General features: G+C 34.7%; 1 protein-coding gene across 1 annotated transcript; it reads right to left on the bottom strand.

Moving 5' to 3' along the window:
• Positions 1-172: 172 nt before the first annotated feature.
• Positions 173-12,651, bottom strand: LOC132546393 (anaphase-promoting complex subunit 2-like). Its single transcript, XM_060210106.1, has 12 exons — positions 12,583-12,651; positions 8,997-9,459; positions 8,315-8,417; positions 7,518-7,650; positions 6,768-7,050; positions 6,206-6,323; positions 4,945-5,120; positions 4,464-4,747; positions 3,426-3,588; positions 2,257-2,352; positions 1,608-1,837; positions 173-946 (listed from the first exon to the last, which is right to left on the bottom strand). Exons 1-12 carry the CDS (start codon positions 12,649-12,651, stop codon positions 737-739), a joined length of 2,328 nt encoding a protein of 775 aa, XP_060066089.1. The 3' UTR covers positions 173-736.
• Positions 12,652-13,664: the final 1,013 nt, after the last annotated feature.

Raw genomic sequence — 13,664 nt, forward strand, 5'->3', positions numbered from 1 at the left:
ATCTGAACAACACTTCAGTACATCTGACATATTCTAGTGTAAGACATCTGAACAACACTTCAGTACATCTGACATATTCTAGTGTAAGACATCTGAACAACACACATATTCTAGTGTAAGACATCTGAACAACACTTCAGTACATCTGACATATTCTAGTGTAAGACATCTGAACAACACTTCAGTACATCTGACATATTCTAGTGTAAGACATCTGAACAACACTTCAGTACATCTGACATATTCTAGTGTAAGACATCTGGACAACGCTTCAGTACATCTGACATATTCTAGTGTAAGACATCTGGACAGCATTTCAGTACATCTGACATATTCTAGTGTAAGACATCTGAACAACACTTCAGTACATCTGACATATTCTAGTGTAAGACATCTGAACAACACTTCAGTACATCTGACATTGATCATACTGTCTTACACCATAGGTTGGTTCTTGTTCTCATTGATCATACCGTCTTACACCATAGGTTGGTTCACAGAGAGAAGTCTCCACAAATAACAGACTTGTTATCTGGTTAATATTCAGCTTAGTCAACCTCATGCTACTTTCTGTGCAGTATATACAAAGAGCAACATAATGCTTTGTTGTCAACTGATTGGCTGGGAAAGATTAAACAGACTGAGAGCTAAACTAGTCTGCAGTCATTTATCTGTGTAACAGAGCTGTTGCTAGCTCAGTCTACACATCACAATTAGATTTTGTAGATAGTTTTGATCAGCTTGGTTTGGGTAATCTGTACACTCCTGCAGAATATATAAGTTTTTGTTCCTTGACTTTTCTGTCGAGAAATTCTTTCAGCTCTGGTACACTACATTCTAGTGCGGACGGTCCCTGCATGGCAAACATACGCAACATGCTATGTATTCTCTCCAAGGGCAAACTCTCCAGGTTTGTTAGCATACCAACTATATAGGACCAGAAAACCTGTACAGAAACAACAATGACATTAGAGGTGTAACATAAGTGAGAAATACATGGGAAAAAGAAACAGTGATCTGAAGGAAATAAGATTACTTCAAACTGAGTCTAACACTTGACTTTGTTATTCTGTAATATTACTAATCTAGTCACTTATCCTGGAACCCAAGACCAAAACATTACTGGTAAATTTGGATTTAAGTTTCCAATATTATTTAAGAAATGTTCAAGATTACTTTTCTGTATATTGTATATAGATTAGGACAAATGTTTAGACCTTGTCAGTCTCATGAAAAAATTGATGAAAGAATTTTTCAACATGGTTAATTGTCTAGACATATGGTTAAATGATAAATCACTGATATGGCTTGATGGCTACACATTTGCCTATTGCAACACCTGATGTTGAAGAAGCAATACCTGGTACTCCTTTGTAACATTAATCATTAAATAATAATTCCTGTATCAGAAAATTCTCTAATCAAGATAATTTCTACATAAGCCAATATAATGAGATTGGAGTTAATATAGTTTAATGCTAAGAAGGAAATCAAACATTGCATTGAAGCATGGCACATAATCAAGTTTAAAATCATTGCTTTGTCAAAATTTTAATAACAGTACAAAAATTAAAAGTCCATCACTTAACACTGATTGACAACCATACCTGTAACTCCTCTTCCCTTTGAGCATGGGCTGATGCCATAGCTGATTCTGCCTCATCATCATCAGTGATGATGACGTCATGTGTACGTCCTTTGTGTTCCTCAATGAGGATGAAGGTATCTGTAGTCTCCTCTTTGAGTAGTCCCTGTGTCTGCCAATATGCTATCTTCCTCCGCAGTGCTGTGGCAGGCATCTGTAGTACATTGCTAAGATCCTCTATGGTCCAACGAGCTGGAATACAACAATTTTTATACCATCAAACAATTGTTTTTAAAATAATTAAACTTTAGAGATATTAATGAGATACTGCAAAATTCAATTTCGTGCACAAAGTAAAACGGTACAAATCAAATAGTGGATGAAGGGAGGTAACTGCTCTACTTTGTAGAAGTTTTGCTGTGGTGCAATCAATATACCGAAATGGATGTATGGTTTTTTTTTCATTAGGAAAACATGCAGTGTCTGATTTATTATAAAAAAGGAGAACCAATTTAAATGAAACTTTATCACTTACTGTTCATCACAATGTAATTACTGTTCATCACAATGTAATTACTGTTCATCACAATGTAAACTTCTAATTGTGACTTTTTGAAATTGTAACCAAATGAGATCTGACAGACAATAACTGTGCTCTAATACAATATTACCTTGATTTTCAAACTGCATTATAATAGCAGCATGGACAGGCGATACATTGAAGGTCAAGGTCCTGTCTTTTAATTCTATGTCTACATTCACCAAACCTGTGAATTAAGTAAGTAAAACAATGATTACATCACATCTAATAGAAAAAAATACCATCTGAAAGTTTGACAATACCAGGAACTACAACACCAATATCTAATAATTTTTGTTAATATGTTTTGTAATACAGGAGAAGAGTTTACATCTAATAGTATTATCATCATGAATGTCATGTTATAGTCAATGAATATCACAATTTAAGATACAATGTAATTTCTAACACAAATTTTAATTAATGTTGAGATAAATATACACAATAAGAAAATATGATTGAAGCAATCAAATACAATACATGTGATTTCCTTTTGTTACCATTATGGGCTCATTAAAAAATTAGTAAACTGTTTTGAAATCATCAGCTGAGAAGATGTAAATGAACAATACAAAACGCCTGCCTGTTTTCGCACAACTCCAACCTTTTCTTGGAAAAAGTTAAGACTGTAATAACAATGCCAAACTGACAGTTAAATCTTATCTGTCATTTCTTATTTTGCATCCCCTATTTTTCTTTCCAATCAAAATTACATTTACTATTTGCTGCCAGAATCAATATATCAATGTCAGTTCTTTCATTTCAAAATCAGTTGTGAACCGGTTACACTTCATTGCCTGGTGCACAATTGGAAACTTATATATTAAGTCCTAATACTGAATGACACTTGAACTGAGAATATAATAACAATTCTCATACTGTTAGATGAGACTGCTACACGTTTCTCTTGGTAAATGTGGGTTGTGATATATGGGGATTATCTTTAGATAGACAAAATAGTTCATGTTGTCACTGAGAGGTAACTTTCTTCAGAGAGCTCGAAATAAATCAAGGTTCCAAAGAAATGCTAAAAGGCACAAATTTTTCAAAAATATTTTTGACCCTAATTTCATGGAGAAACTTTTCCATGTGTGAAGTTTTTGTAAAGTGTACCTGTATTGTGTTTTTGTAACATTTAAGTGCATTCTTCAATTTAAAAATACATCAAAAAATAAGATCAGTTCAGTGCATAGTAGAATTATCATATATAAGTATTAAAGACATAACATGAAATCCTGTGAACCCTACAATACATCTTACCAAGGTGAGGCTTCCAGTTGAGAGTACGGTTGCCTTTCAGCGTTTCATATACTTTAGTGTAACATTCTAGAGAGTTCTGCATTATATCTGGCAGTGCTATTTTCTCCTCCCGGAATGCTGGCCAGAACTGGGCCGATAGGATCATAGCATTCACTTCAATCTCCTGTAATTGTATTCAGGCGGATAGAGACAGCAACGAGTATTATATTAAGGTCTGAGTCATAACTTGTTAAACATTAACTTAATATTATTGTCATTTCTAAATATGGAAAGATTTGACTGAATTTTCCCCATATAAATATATATACTGTCACACTACGAACACTTTGTAATTTGCAATGAAAAGAAAATAATCAAAATTGTACCAGCATGCTTTACAAACCAGGAAATCTATAAAATTGTGTATAGCAAAATCATCACTGAAATAAAGGTATCTTCCTTGTAATGTTTCACAAGCAGACACTCCAATAATAAAGGGTTTTTCTAAATGCAGGAGGAAAGGAAGTTAAGTAATTATCATATAGTGCTGATTGTGTATCAAATGAGAGCCCTCATTTAAAAATAACTTTGAAATGCTTATTATACTACATATGACTGCTATAACACAAGTTTGATCAAAGAAAGATTGAATAATGCATCACCAATATAAACAAAAAAAAATTCATCATATCCTGACTTCATTAGTTTTTTCTGTCTTTAGGTAACAAAATGTATATAGTTGCTTCAAATATATGTCAATATCAAGTTAAGCTTTAATTCCTCAAAACTATACTGAGTTACCAGAACTTCTCAGGCTTTGCACATTGCTTTTCTAATGTGGCAACGATACAGTAATTGAGAGTATGGTATGCTTTCTCATGCTAACAATAATTTTCATTGTGATTTCCAAGAAGAAACATCTATATCATTGTTATTTCAAGCCCTCGGTTACAGGTCTGAATTAAGCTTCTCCTGACTCTGGGAAGTGAATATGCTGCTACCAATACCTTAATTCACAATCTGCAAAATACTCCCTCAGTATACACCTGTGACCCTTACCTGTGGTGTGCCTTTCGACCTCTCTTCAACCACTCGAGAATTGAGACGTTTAGAGTTGGCAACATCCTTCAGCATGACTTCACAATAGTGGAGTTGTGCTTCACCAAACCGCAGTTTGAGCAACTCAAGGTAGCGGATCTCTTTCTCTATGTCATAATTAAACTGTGTGAGAATGCGGTCTGCCAACAAAGTTCGGTACTCGTTCACAAACAATTCTTTACTGCCATAGATGTTCACCAACATACTAATGATGTCAGATGCTCGTCTACTCTTGGACGTTGTCGCTTGGTAAATAAAAGTAAACATTTAAGCTGGTAAATAATAAGAAAGACTAATAAAAAAGCTACATGATGATAAACTTCTTTAGATATCAGTTAAGATAAGCTAGTCTAGATAGAGTCTGTCAAAATTCAGCCAGACAGAGTCAGTCTAGATATGCTATTCTCTATAGAGCTAGTCTAGATTATTTAAACCAACTCACAAGGATCAGCATCAACAGGATCTGGGATCCACTTTTCCCAATCTTCATCTTCATCATCACTATGGCAACCCTCATCGAGAAGGAGGGGTTGACCTTTAATGAGTTCATCTAATAACTCATTGCTCCCATCATCAGTAAGGTTAGAGACAATGCAGCGTACAGTGTCATCTCGAGACCTGGGCTCAATAAAGTCAAGGAAGGATTACATAGGTTTGGATATCAAGCGATTTACAATATTGAACATGAATGGTATTGCAAATTAATAACACTTTACAAAAGGAGAACAAAGTGTACTCCAATAAGTAAAAGATATAAAACCATTTGTTATAACACACAATCCTTGCTACAACAACATAATCCATACAGCAAAGGACGCTATCCCTTTGTTACATAAAAGTGAAAAAATGCGGAATTTGGTATGAGCATCAGAAATTCTACAAAGTAAACAGCAACCAGCCAATCTCAAAAGAATTCTAACTAGGGCCAAATTTGATGATTCTGAAACACAAAGTTTTTCTGTAACCAAATGTGAAATATGGAGAATCTAGATGTGGAACATGCGAGTACATACATGTCGGCGATCATCTGACTTTAAAGAATGGAAAAACAATAAAACCAAACAATAATCTGAACGGCAAAAGTAAGAATTTAAACATATGTGATAGTCTGTCCAACCTGCCAGAAACACTTCATCGGCCAAACAGGAAATAAACTTAGTGAGAGAGTTTGGGTCCACAAGCAGTGAATACGCACACCTGAGACACATAAAATACCACTTAGTGAACACCTAGATATATGTGGGAAAGGAACTTTTTTAATTTTTCCTTTTTATGAAGTGGCTGATTTGGGTGCGACAAAAAAACTGTGTAAAGAAGAAATGTTTGTCAAACTATTTAAACCAGCTCTCAATGCTAGTTAATGTTTTGAAAAAATCTTTTACACATATTTAATAAATAATAAACGCACATAAATGTAATGTCAATATACTGCGAACGATAACGTTATCTCCCCTTCTCTTATGTATTATGTATGACGTCACAATGTTGTTACCAAGACGTTTTATAAATGTATTGCCTGAAGGTGGGCGTTAGGCCTGAAAAAGGTTAGCAGAATACATTTGCTGTGTTGATTCCATTCTATTCAAATATATAGATATATATATATATATACAATGTTTTGCAGAATTTGATCAAATATGAAATTCTTCCAAGTAACTCTTACACAACAAAGCATTTTGTGCTCTACTAAACTCCTATCTTACCGAAGATATTTTCTGACGGGATCACAAACAAGTTCTAAAATCACTCCTGCAGGATCGAGCACTCTGAGAGCACGGATAGCAGCAATGTACGCAGTGAGAATATCAGAAGTGTTCACACCTGTTGGAATTTAGAATTAGAAAGGTTACAAATCTGAAAGGCTACATTATCACTGTTACCAACTTTTAAAAAATCACCATAAATCTCCTCAATAAATTGGATTTTATTCAATTTTAGTATTTCTATATATGGGGAAACATTTGCCCAGGGTCATTTGCCCCAAAATACACATACATATAACATGTGCATATTGCATTCCAGCTTTAATATAAAAAATTAACTAATTTTTTATTTTGGCCTTCTTGGTAAGAAAGGTAAAACAGATGTAAAACTACCACAAAAGTATGTGGTATTACCTGTACATGTTTATATACTGTATTTTTCTACAAGTTTAATAAAGTGAGAGTGTCTAAATTCACTCATCCTTTGAATTTTCCTTTTTGACTCCATCTCTTGATTTTGATGTAGTGTTTTACATTTAAAGAAGTACGGAGTGTTTCTGACCTGGGTGCAGTAGTCTGGTCTCCAATGCTGATTTCAGTGAAGTAACCAGATGAGGTCGCTGATCTGTTTTCTCCAGACAAACTTTCAGATCTAATATAGCAGGTTCTGACTCCGGGTACTCTATGATAATGTTGAACAGCTGATCAATCTGTGTTTTGGCAAATGTCTCAAATAAGAAATGGAGAAGCCTGCCTTTAAATCCTGAAATGCAGTCTGCAGTTGTGTGACGTCTTTCATCGGAATACACAAGATGGAGCCAGCCTAGCACTTTTGTTTCCAACCACTAAAACAAAATAATTTACATGTGAAACAATATATATTATCTTCAATTTTGAAACTTTAAGATCAAGAAACCTACCATAGAAATGTGTTGAAACTTAATGAAACATTATTTTTTATTCAAATAATCCTTCTCCAAAATTTGTAGGACAAATTAAGGTCATGTCTGGAATAGTTTTTCCCTTTCATCACATTCATTTACATTTTTGTGTTGCAGTAATCATTTAATTTATCATTGCTATATAAATTTACTTTAGCACAAGCTGCTTAAAAAGTATGCTGAATTAAAATGACATAGATAATACAATCATCTTTGTGCAAGACATATAGTAGGTAAGATCATGTAATAGCTATAGAATCATCTTTGTTCGGAAGTTCTAAAAATATCATCAATTTCAGTTTCCATTAAAATATGTAAAATGACTGATCATTGTTTGAATCACATTAGAATAGAAGATAATCAGGTATTACACTTTGGAGATTTTCCAGGTAAGATGTTTCAAAGTTCCCTTTACATGTACTCTCTACATGTTGCTTAATTCTCTCATGCACAATGGCTGTGACAGCTGACCCTGATACACGCTCCAATATCCCAATGTCATCTCTGTCAAATAATATAACATCCTATACAGTAATGTAATGACTGTATTATCTACTTCATCATTTCTAAACATCCCTTTTATCATTCTTATACAACATCTGCTATGATGACTTCATCATTCAATTACACAAGTGTCTACCAGGTATATATATCTTGAAAATGTGAAAGCTGAAGCATCACATCATGTAATGTATTACAAGTTGAAATTTACAAAGTACATTTGGTACACAATTTTCAAACTACCTATATATTAAGTATTCACAATTATGTTGTTAAATAGTTTTGGATGCCCTAGTTTTCACAATTTTTATTTTATCTAAGGTACATTTCCTCTCTTGTACAAATTTAATTTTTAACGTAAAGCGAAAACAAAGGATTCTCAACATCAACATTTCGCTTTATGCTGACCACATTGTAAGGAGCTTTAAAGAATACTTCTGGTATCCATTCAGGAACCTAGCCGCAATCTGAGAAATATAGTGTGTTGGTTCTTCTACATTGTTTTCTCTTGATATTTCATTTTTGTAAGATATTTACAAACACATCCTGAATATCCTTTTCAGATTAATGATGAGTCAAGTTTTAATACAGAGAGATACAGAAGCTTCACAAATATCGATAGGGAAGTCTAGAGTCCAATTATGAAGAATTCTGATGGTTTACTCACAGCTTTGCATTAAGCTTGTGGAATCTGACCATGATTTCCTGACATCGACATCTGTCAATGCCCTGACCACACCCCTTACAACCTGCCAATTCTTCATCATCATCTGGAAGAGTAAAATACATCAGGTCAAGAAAATTGTAAATGTTATATTCTTTGTACATGTCTTTCCACAAAACAGAAAATGCTAAGATAGTTACACAATAATTCACCATTTGAAAGCTATCAGACATCAAGGATCTTTTCCAAGTGTCAAAGAAGTTTGGAAATTTTTATTGATGCCACCCGTAAAGAATACTTCTTCCATGTTTCAGGTAAAAATGATACTAAGGATGCAATTCATTAACATGTAGATAAATACCTATTCTATCTCATGCTATGTTTACACCATTTCATATGCATGTATTCATTTATATAAAACAAAAGATGTAATATGTAAGTTTTGTACATCACATGAAGAAACAATTACATTAATTGTTAGTTATAATAGCAGCATGTCAGGATGCTGGAAGGTATTCAAGTATCAGATTACTTCATAGTATCTCATGGTACAGAAAATGGCACTAATTAGATACACATACATGTATAATTTTGTATTAGCATGTTCCAGGTCTCATGTGATATGTCACTCTAAAAACTCCACATTGATAGTATTATGTACCATGTACTTGTATTAATACATCACCTTGTTCCTCTTCTGAACTACTGTGGTGAAAGACTTTGAATGCCTGTGAGTAGAACACATCCACTGCATCCTTGAATGTACGTGGGATCAAGTTAAACACCACAGCCTTGATCAACAATATGAATGTGCTGGACAGTGAGCCTGCATGGATCAACAATGATGGCTTACGGCACTGACTCAGCTGGCTAACAGACTCTAGTCTATTGAAGCATGGGACATAATCTGACACAACAGTGTGGAGATATTCCACAGCTTGTGATAATTGTTCTGTACAATCCACAGCAATGTCACTGTTGGAAGATGGCTCAAAATATGACCAAAATTTTGAAACTACTTGTAGCCGTAAGTACTGCTGCAGGTTTTCCAGAAACCATTCTTCAATAATATGACCAAGACTATGTTGAATCAAAATCTGAATAGAATTTTGGAATTCTACTTCAGAGTTACTGAGAGATCTTGGAGTCTGAAACAGAAAAAAAAACCTTAGTCTTTGACACACACCGTTATGTGTATTTTGTTACAAAAGTATATTTAATACAAACATTTGATTATCTTACATTTAAACAAGAGATCCCAGAGGGATCTTGGCGCCCACCATTTGAGGATCTGTTTTCAGTTCTTGAAGATTTGTTTATTTTTTTTGTTTGTTACAGGTGTTGTAAATGTTCATGAACTGGTCTTCATTGAATGTACTCAATGATGGCACAAGATATTTTTATTAAGCACCTATTAGCAAATATCATTTGAAAAAGATCCCAAAGTATTATTAGATAGCAGTCAGTTACAGGTGGATAATGGACAATATGCTTGTGCTGTATTACTGTCGACATCCAAGATGGCTGCCTGTGGGCCACCTTGATTTCAAATCAGTCCAAAAAGGGTACAATGCACAACTAGGGACCAAGGGAAACCAATATCTATGAAATATCAGAAGGATCCATCCAGTACTTCCTCAGATATAGCAGTAACAAGATTTTACTCTCAAAATCCAAGATGGCTGCCTGTCAGCCATCTGGATTTTGGATCAGTCCAAAAAGGTATAATGCACAACTTGGAACCAAAGGGAACCTGCATATGAAATTTGAGAAAGATCCATCCAGTACTTTCCAAGAAATAGCAGTAACAAACTTTTATATTCAAAATGCAAGATGGCCACCTGTCTGCCATCTTGAATTCGAATCAGTCCAAAAAAGGTACAATGCACAACTAGGGACCAAGGGGAAACTACATATGAAATTTGAGAAAGATCCATCCAGTACTTTCTCAGAAATAGCGGCAACAAAAATTGTTTACGGACGGACGGACAACGGACAGACGACGGACCATGGACGCAGGGCGATTTGTTAGATGGTGGGCTAAAAAAAATTAAAGTTTATTTGTTTCCCAGTTTTATCAGGTTGGCCACTTAACACACATAGATAGCTTTTAACCCAAATATAAGAATATCTAAAATTGAAACAAGAGTTTTTAAAAACATTTTAGATAAAAAGGGTGTCATCTATTTGACATGACCCAGTTTACAATCTATATGTATATATAGCCAAAGTATCACTGTTCTAATGGTGTGCTAAGATGACAATTTGTATCATTCATGACCTTTTTTCTCCATTGACTACACTGTATGGTCATTGGGAAAATTTAGTGCAAATGTGGAAGTGTTTTCTGGGCAATGTCAAAAATATATAAAGGATTTCTTTTATATACCCCTTTTCATCGCTAATTTCATTTTAGGAGACTATATACCAACATTTCCCTGTGATCGAACTAAATTTGGGCTTGTCACAGGACCATGTACAGAGGCAAGGAATTGTCATTTCATAAAGTATCCAACATACACCTTATGATAATCGAATGGAGCACAAACATTGCTCTTTAATGACTTGGAAATTGTACATTAAACTGAATTGTCGTCCTTTCCATGATAATGATAATTGTATGGACATCCTAAATCGGAAATAGTAATCCAGTGAAGAATTAGACTGCTTTTGCATAACCCAGTAGAAATGGTTCAGGTGTTGTGGAATTATTCCACTATACACGAACGCACATGTACTGGATATTGGACCTGATATATGTAAAGCTCAAAATGCACAGTTTTGGAATTTCCTGTCAAGAATTGAGCAATTCACTAAAATCAAGTTCCCATCCATCTCAAGCATAGCTCAAGCATCCTCACAGGAACCACTTAAGCAAGTCCTTAAGATAACATCCAGTAAGAAGCAAAATGAAAAATGTTCACATATATTATCGTCATGAAGTTGTGACACAGAAGTGCAATTCCCAGTAATGCTTTGCATCAATGGCGGATAGCAACATGGCGGGCATAGCAACAAATAGGCTGCTTTCGCATAACCTGGTTGAAATAGTTTATATGTTCCACAATACATGAATGTACATGTGTAAAAGGAGCAGGTCGGTGTGGCTTGTACATAGTGTTAAATACGGTCTGTCACTCAGCTGACGGAGCATGCTTCTTTGGCTCAGTTGGTAGAGCATTGGCTTATCACGCCAGAGACTCGGGTTCGATTCCTGATCGGGGCACTCGACAGGAATATGTATTTTCCCTGTTCTTCTACATTGACGTCCAACTACAAAACCCACGGTGGTGGTTGAAGTATCTTGGGTTGAGATTTAGGAGAAATCTCAAGAAAAATGGGGGAGTAGTGTAAAAGGAGTGGGTCGGTGTGGCTTGTACATAGTGTTAAATACGGTCTCTGTCACTCAGCTGACGGAGCATGCTTCTTTGGCTCAGTTGGTAGAGCACTGGCTTATCACACCAGAGACCCGGGTTTGATTCCTGGTCGGGGCACTCGACAGGAATGTGTATTTTCCCTGTTCTTCTACACATGTAAAGTTCAAAATGCTCTGTTTCAGAATTTCCTGTTGAGCATAAAACAACTTCAAGTAACTAAAATTAAGATACCATCTATTTCACTTCAACTTAAAAGCACAATGCTTCTAGAAAATTGTGAGCGTTCCGACCCTAATGATGCTGAAGTTTTTAAAAACCAATGATATTCAGCAAGTAAGTTTCGGACAGGTACGGCTGGACTCTCAATCTCAAGTACATGTGCAAGATATTCCACAGTCCAGTCTCAGTCCCTATCTGAAATGGTGTATTTCTTGCAGGTTCAACTAGTCTTATAGTTACAGCTGCCTACAAGTGACAATAGTCTCGCTTATCAAGGTGATTGACACTCCATCTGATGTGTAGACAACGAGAGTTTGGCTGAACAAGACTACGCGATTAGTATCTTACTCGGCAAACATACAGAGATTGTCCGAAAGAATAGGAAAACGAAACACAATGAACAAGTAAGGAACACAATAAACACAACATTAAAGGAAAGAAGTGTTTCTTAAACTTTATGTTAAATAATTACTGTTGCTACATGAAATATATATGAAATATCGCTCCAAATGCCTTTATCATTATTCATATTAAACTGATGAAGTATTTTGGTGAAAGCAGTAATGCTAAAATCAACCAATAAATACTAAAATCAACATAAACATTATAGGGTATTTTTGCTTTGTTTCAATCTGATTTCTCTGTTTCGAGACTTAAAAGTCTCTACCGATTTACCTTTCCTGGTGTAAGAGATTCGCATATCACATTCCATGCCCGGTTAACAGCCTCTACATTTACCGCCATCTTGAACAGCCATATACAAATTACGAAACAATTCAAAACATACGAAATATTAACGACTTTAAAATGTAACCAGATTACATTTTACAGAAAAAATTCTATTGAAATTAAAAGAAATACTATATGCTTATGATAAGTAGAACGTTGAATGTCAAATTTGTGGAAAATATTACAAATATCGTGATTGCGTTCAAGTATATTCTCATAAATCTGGAAAAACCGCTTCCGGAAAATTACTTCCGGTATAAACAAACGTGGGAAACACGTTTTCAGTACCAGGGAACTAAAATGGTATAATATATACGATCATATTTTGAAACTTTCTTGAATGTATAAATTAAGAGCACACATATCTATTATTTGACCGATAAATGCATAATCTGCATTATCGATTACTCTTGTGAGCAACTACTTAACTACAAGTAGGACGGGACTCCCGTCATCTGTTTATAACATATAACACCATAAACTGCACGTCTAGATGTTGTTTTTGTGTTGTATATGATACAGAAAAGATTAAAATCTTTGATAACGAATTCTTGGGCATAAAAAGATCCACAAGGACTAATTACTCCCTGGCCACTTATGTGAAATATAGCTATTAAATACTTTTTAAATCAACTGAATAGGACAGAAACCGTATGTACTTCAGTCCTGCTAGTTGTACTATACTAACATGTCTCGTATAGAACGTACGGTTCTTGTGCTGGGCTGTTTATAGTTTACATTTACCTGGTGATCATAATGCTATCAGTTTTGTATTCATACATCATAGATTCCCAGCTGGGCTTGATTGGTAGTACATGTTATTGAGTTATATAATTCAAATAATCACTCTGATTATTTTAATCAAAATTAATGGCAGTATGTTGGGATATTGTTTATTAAAACCCTCATCTAGTTTAAGTGTTACTTTTTTGACAAAAAAAGTTATGATTCCAGAGGAGTTTGAACTAGCAACCCTTAACTAAAAGGGAATTACGACAAGCCCAATTAAGCTTGTAAGGTGACATGTA

The sequence above is a fragment of the Ylistrum balloti genome, unplaced genomic scaffold (assembly GCF_031769215.1).
Source record: "Ylistrum balloti isolate Yb309-2 unplaced genomic scaffold, AGI_CSIRO_Ybal_v1 Utg369888, whole genome shotgun sequence".
NCBI lineage: Eukaryota > Metazoa > Mollusca > Bivalvia > Pectinida > Pectinidae > Ylistrum > Ylistrum balloti.

What these genes read in the sequence shown, in the direction of transcription:
- LOC132546393 (XM_060210106.1), bottom strand. Translation starts at nt 12,651, where the DNA reads ATGGCGGTAAATGTAGAGGCTGTTAACCGGGCATGGAATGTGATATGC. An exon ending in TAGTTCAGAAGAGGAACAAG is followed by an intron (nt 8,418 to 8,996) that starts GTGATGTATTAA and finishes TTACTCTTCCAG; the next exon opens with ATGATGATGAAGAATTGGCA. An exon ending in CCCGTCAGAAAATATCTTCG is followed by an intron (nt 5,121 to 6,205) that starts GTAAGATAGGAG and finishes TATTGAGCCCAG; the next exon opens with GTCTCGAGATGACACTGTAC.